Source organism: Dicentrarchus labrax, unplaced genomic scaffold, assembly GCF_905237075.1.
Source record: "Dicentrarchus labrax unplaced genomic scaffold, dlabrax2021, whole genome shotgun sequence".
Taxonomy (NCBI): Eukaryota; Metazoa; Chordata; class Actinopteri; family Moronidae; genus Dicentrarchus; species Dicentrarchus labrax.
The window spans coordinates 8,149,873-8,155,156 of NW_026136710.1; the positions used below are offsets into that span (position 1 = coordinate 8,149,873).

Genomic DNA, 5,284 nt, shown 5'->3' on the forward strand with positions numbered 1-5,284 from the left:
AAGAGCATTATTTTGTTAAATCTGTTCCTCGTGCCAGCCTTTCAGGATTTCACGCCTGTCAGAGAGTTGCATGTTAAGTCTAGAGGGAGGGAAAGAGCAGAGGAAGAAATGTTGGCACTGTACTCCAGAAAACTGGAAAAAACTAAGCTGGTGAGGGGGTGTTGCGCACTTCTTAAAAGTCTTGCTCTGCATGCACACTCAGGGCGTTTTAACTGTTTTCCTGGCTGCGGTGGAATCTGAATTTATGTGTGGAAGCAAGATATTGATCCTGGACTACATTAAAGCAACTACTCTACAAGAGGACAGCAAGATCTGGGCCTGTAACTTAACATAACCAGTTTGTGTTTTATGCTTTAATGACACTGGACACAATGTCAAGGTATTTCACAGTGTGGGTGTTTTTTAGCATATTGTGCCCCCTTCAGCTGGCTGTGGGGGCATTTGAGTGTTCAGAGAAGAAAAAACTGCTGAAACTGAGCCCCAACACGGTGACACAGCTAACGGACTGTTTAATGGAGTGCACTGGGATGACGTTCATCAGAAAACTGCAACTTCAGGATAATCGTAATATACAGCTTAAAGATTCTACAGAAGGTAAGGAGCCACTCTGGAACATTTGCATCTTAAGGATGCTGCAAAATAACATATCTTACCAGAGTGTGTGTTTTAAGATAACCCCTAAACTAAATGTTATCAATAGTAAAAGTGGTTCTCTTATGTCAATTCATTCCTGCTTGATCTGCTGTGTGTAGGCCTTCATGAAATAATCTTTCTTCCTAGGAGACCTCGGGGAATACTGTTGGTCTATGGAGCTCAAGTGCACCATTGGGGAGAGTTTTCAGCAAGCCTATGTGGTGTTGCCTGTTGATATATCTTCAGTCGGACCTGAGATACTGGAATTCAAAGTCATTGCCCCCACTGCCACCACACTGCATGCACACAACAGCCCCACCACAATCGCAGAGAACTGTGGCCTCCGGTACGACGTTACTCAGCACTTCAGCACGGAGAGGACGGGGGGTTCATTCTGCGTACAAGTCGTCACCCAGGAAGATGTCCTGGGGGACAAAGTTCTTAAATGTCCTCCCTATCTGGTCACCTTCTGGCAGAGAAATCCAAGTCAGTCCAACCAAGAAGGTGACGGATAAAATCTCAGTGATGAAATAAATACTTTAATTAAAGTATTTATACCACACTGAAACTACAAGTAGTCCTGCATTGGAATTGTTACTTTAGTAAAAGTATGTGAGTATAATCAGGGAAAAATAGCCAAAATTAGATTATTATAACTGAATTAGGGGTTAGGGTTAGGGTTAATGTTAAAGCAGCATATTACTGTTGAGGTGTTTATGTATTTTGTACAGGACAGCACTAATGATTATTTTCATGACAGATTAAGCTTTTGACAGTTTTCCTCATTAATTGAATGATGTTTTTTGGTTTTTTTTTTTGTAAAAATACTGAAAATATCAAGAAATGCATTTTACCCAGAGCCCAAAGTGACATCTTCACAGACACAAGATTTAAAGGAAAAGCAGCAAATCTTTACTTTTCAGAAGCTGGAGGGACTGTCAAGTTTTCTCTTTCTGTGTGAAAGATAACAACTAACAAAGGCCACATATATAAACATTTAAGCCATATATCCATGCTGATTTTGATGCTCTAAAGATAGCTTTCATTGCAAACAGCCTCTGCACTCATGATATACATTAACAATAACATACCAAGGTAAATACTTACAGTATATTGTGAACATTTCTCATGATATGGTGTTCTGTTTTATAAGGGACATTTTAAAATTAGAATAAATGATAATCTTTTTTTAGGATTTCTTAATGTGAATTTTATTTCTTGTTTTAGTTGTGAAGCTATTTGATGGCATTTGAGCAAAGAAGCAGATGTGGATCATTTTGCATGCATATCAAGCACTAAGTGATGTTTATTAGAAGACATCATCAGTGCTCTTCTGGATTTATTCAAAGGCAGCCAGAGAGATGTAAAAGTTATCAGATAAATGAAGAATGTAAATATGAGATGTTAATGGTTGTAAGTTTTTATAGTGATATTAAAACGTTTTATTTTTCTTTGTTCACTCACGTGTCTGACTATTGAAACATTAACTGATACATTATATAAAACTCATAAACCAGAACCTATTATTGCAAAACCAATTCCTATTACAATTAACTGCAAAACAGAAGAGTAACTATACACGTTACTCCACACTATACATTAATTGTTCTGGGATTTATACTACTATTTGGTTACTATGCTACTATATACAGAACTACAGTGTATGCATCCTGTATGTGTTTGTCTGGTCACTGTACACATGTGTAGTATGTCAGCATGCGCTGCTCTGGTTATCATATCATGTGTATGTGTTTCCATCATTTACCAAAAACAGATCTCACCTGCCCTTAACTGGTTGTGTGACCAGAATTGTCTCAGTTCACAAGAAACCGTATAGTGCCACCTGCTGGTTGATATTTGAACTAAAAGAAACAGAAGACCAGTCCCACTATCCAGCCTCTGGATGGCACGCTTGTTCATTACAGGGCAGTATTGTGTGTTTGTGCTCACATTCCTCACTGTAGTATGTTAAACAAAACATGAAGTGGAAACAGCTGAAATATCCTCTGAGATTCTTGTGTTTTTAAACATCTGAGACACTTCCCACAATCAATATGCTGTGTGTCACTGACCAATCACTGCCCTCAATCAGTTCCTTAAACGTACTAAATTTAAACCCCAGATAAGTGCAGTTTCTTTTACAATACATTATTGATGGGACTTAATAAATACTGTGTTCAATAAAACCCTAACAATACACCCTGAATCCACTTTTTGGAAATTATTTTGACCGTTTTTTGAAGCAAATGTTTCAGTTTGCCCACATACTGTATATTAGGCCTCCACAATAGTTAAACCTGAATATTATGAATACATGTATTTGAGTGAGTGCTTGAGCCCAGCACTGAAATGCTCGCTTTAGCATGAACAAAGCGACCTCTTTTAACTCTCTTTTAGTAGTAGCAATTATACTGTGTTATACATCATGATCATTAGGCCACAACTGGTACTGTTACATCTTTACATTGGCATATTTCCACAGTCGTAAAGTCTCATAGTCCATTCAGCTGTCCTAAGCCTCCAGTTCGGTCTAAATGAAGGAGGATGATGTTGGTGAGCACTGCTGGCAGACAGCCAGTAGCAGCATAACATAACCACCCAGGGTGAGTGTCCAATAACAGACCTTTTTGCACAGCCTGTGGTCAGGCCTGCATTAAATCATACACAGTGTCCATGCTCCAAGAACAGCAACACACAGACAGTCACAGACTCAGGCTGTCCGAGGGGCAGAATGTATGGCACGGATATATGGCACAGCATCACATTTTCTCCACTGAAAAACCACTCTATAGGGCACTTTATCTTGATTTCTCCACTGGAAGTACACCTTAGAGGAGTGGAGAAAACATGATAACTTCCACTGGAAAGGCACACTATGAGATATTTTTGCATGTTTTCTCCGCTGGAAGAACACCCTTTAGGGTATTTTAGCATGTTTTCTCCACTGGAAGAACACCCTTTAGGGTATTTTAGCATGTTTTCACCACACCTCTAAGGTGTCCTTTCAGTGAAGAAAACATGATAAAGTAACTCCACTGAAAGGGCACCCTATAGGGTATTTTATCATGTGTGTTTTATCCACTGGAAGGGCACCTTAGAGGACTAGAGAAAACATGATAACATGAAACACAAGCTTCTTGATTTTTTTCAAGCCAGGCAAAACTGTTCTCTGATGCACTTCATCAACATGTTCATCCTACATGTTTTATCGAAATGTGTTGTATAACTCATCTGTTTTCTGCTGCAGGCTAAGCTCTGAAACCTGCAGGAGACGTCAGAACCACTGCCAGTTTTCACTCTGTGTCACCAGATCTTGACTCACTCACCAAAACTGGCACCAAGGTGGTAGAGTGAGTCAGAAGACTTTAAGATCTGCTCCAGTATTTCTGGCCAGGAGAGTAAATCCCTGCCAGATCCAGTTCTGCTTTTTAGCTGTAAACAGGTAAGGTACTGCATCAACAACCACAATCACTAAAGGGAGTGGCAGATGTTTCTTGATTTTTAAACTAAAACATGGATATATGTTGTTATATCTGGTCAATTTTTAAGTAAAAGTATTTTGTGCTGGATCACTTTTATCACACATGTCTAGAAATTACATGCAGGTATTAAATAACACATAAAACAAGCAATTGGTAAACATTAGTTACCCTCAAGTTGCAACACTTAATGTTACCATTTACCATGTAATGCCAAGTGGCCACTGTGTTTTTTTAAAGGAGGACAGAAGATTGCCCTTCCTCATATTAAAGCTTATTTTTCTACAGAAGACTGGTAATCTAATTCCCATGGATGAGCTGTCAGTGGAAAACAACATTTTTGTCAGCAATAAAATGTCTGTCCAATCAGTCCACCAAATAAGCTAAAACACAACAACAACAACAACAACAACAACAACAAAATGTGAATTGACTTTAAAGAAGGGAAGGTAATTCAGAGTGGACTACAAGGAGTATAAATGTGCTTTAAATAAAGGTAATTCTGTCAAAACAGACAACAAATTACTGCTTAAAACAGCTAATTTTATAAAGCTTTTAATAGCTTTTTAATGATCTAATAGGTGTGATGACCCCTCCCACTCTGTCAGAGGGTCGTCACATAGGCCATTGATTATTCTCATTTCTGCTGTTATTGCAATGCTGGAAACAAATTATTAAAAAAACACCATTTACTGCCACTTTTAGGGTAAAATACTCAGCTTATATTTTATTTGTAATCATATATGTGTCTCTCTATTGATCATCCTTCTTTGTTTTAGGTGTGATCTATTTTTCTATCAGTCACATCAAATTAAGAAGATTTTTTTAAGCTGTAATCAAACACGCAAAACATTTTTAATGCACCACTGCGTGGTTAAAAACAAAACAAAACAAACAACAAACAACAAACACACATGACTGTACCATGTCTGTCACGCAGGGGTAATGGTGTAAAGTTTGGGAAAACTGTTAAAAAACTGTAAATAATACAGATCTCTCGTTATATTTACACTCACAATGGTGACACATCTGCTTTTAGGGGGGTTTTCTGACCTGTTTTTACTGCTTTGAGTGTATAAAACCGAGCTTGGTCCCCGGACGGCTGAATAGAGTAGAACAATCCAGAGAGAGAGGGAGAGAGAGACATGGAGAGAGAGAGAGAGAGAGAGAGA

At 38.4% G+C, this 5,284-nt stretch overlaps 1 protein-coding gene across 1 annotated transcript; it reads left to right on the forward strand.

Moving 5' to 3' along the window:
* Positions 1-93: 93 nt before the first annotated feature.
* LOC127370806 (uncharacterized) lies at positions 94-2,092 on the forward strand. Its single transcript, XM_051413173.1, has 2 exons — positions 94-594; positions 781-2,092. The coding sequence occupies exons 1-2, from the start codon at positions 357-359 to the stop codon at positions 1,146-1,148; spliced, it is 606 nt and encodes a 201-aa protein (XP_051269133.1). The 5' UTR covers positions 94-356; the 3' UTR covers positions 1,149-2,092.
* The last annotated feature ends 3,192 nt before the right edge of the window (positions 2,093-5,284 follow it).

Excerpts from the sequence above, each read along its gene's own strand:
- LOC127370806 (XM_051413173.1), top strand. The coding sequence starts at position 357 with ATGACACTGGACACAATGTCAAGGTATTTCACAGTGTGGGTGTTTTTT. Across the intron at positions 595-780 it reads GCTTAAAGATTCTACAGAAG|GAGACCTCGGGGAATACTGT; the intron begins GTAAGGAGCCAC and ends CTTTCTTCCTAG.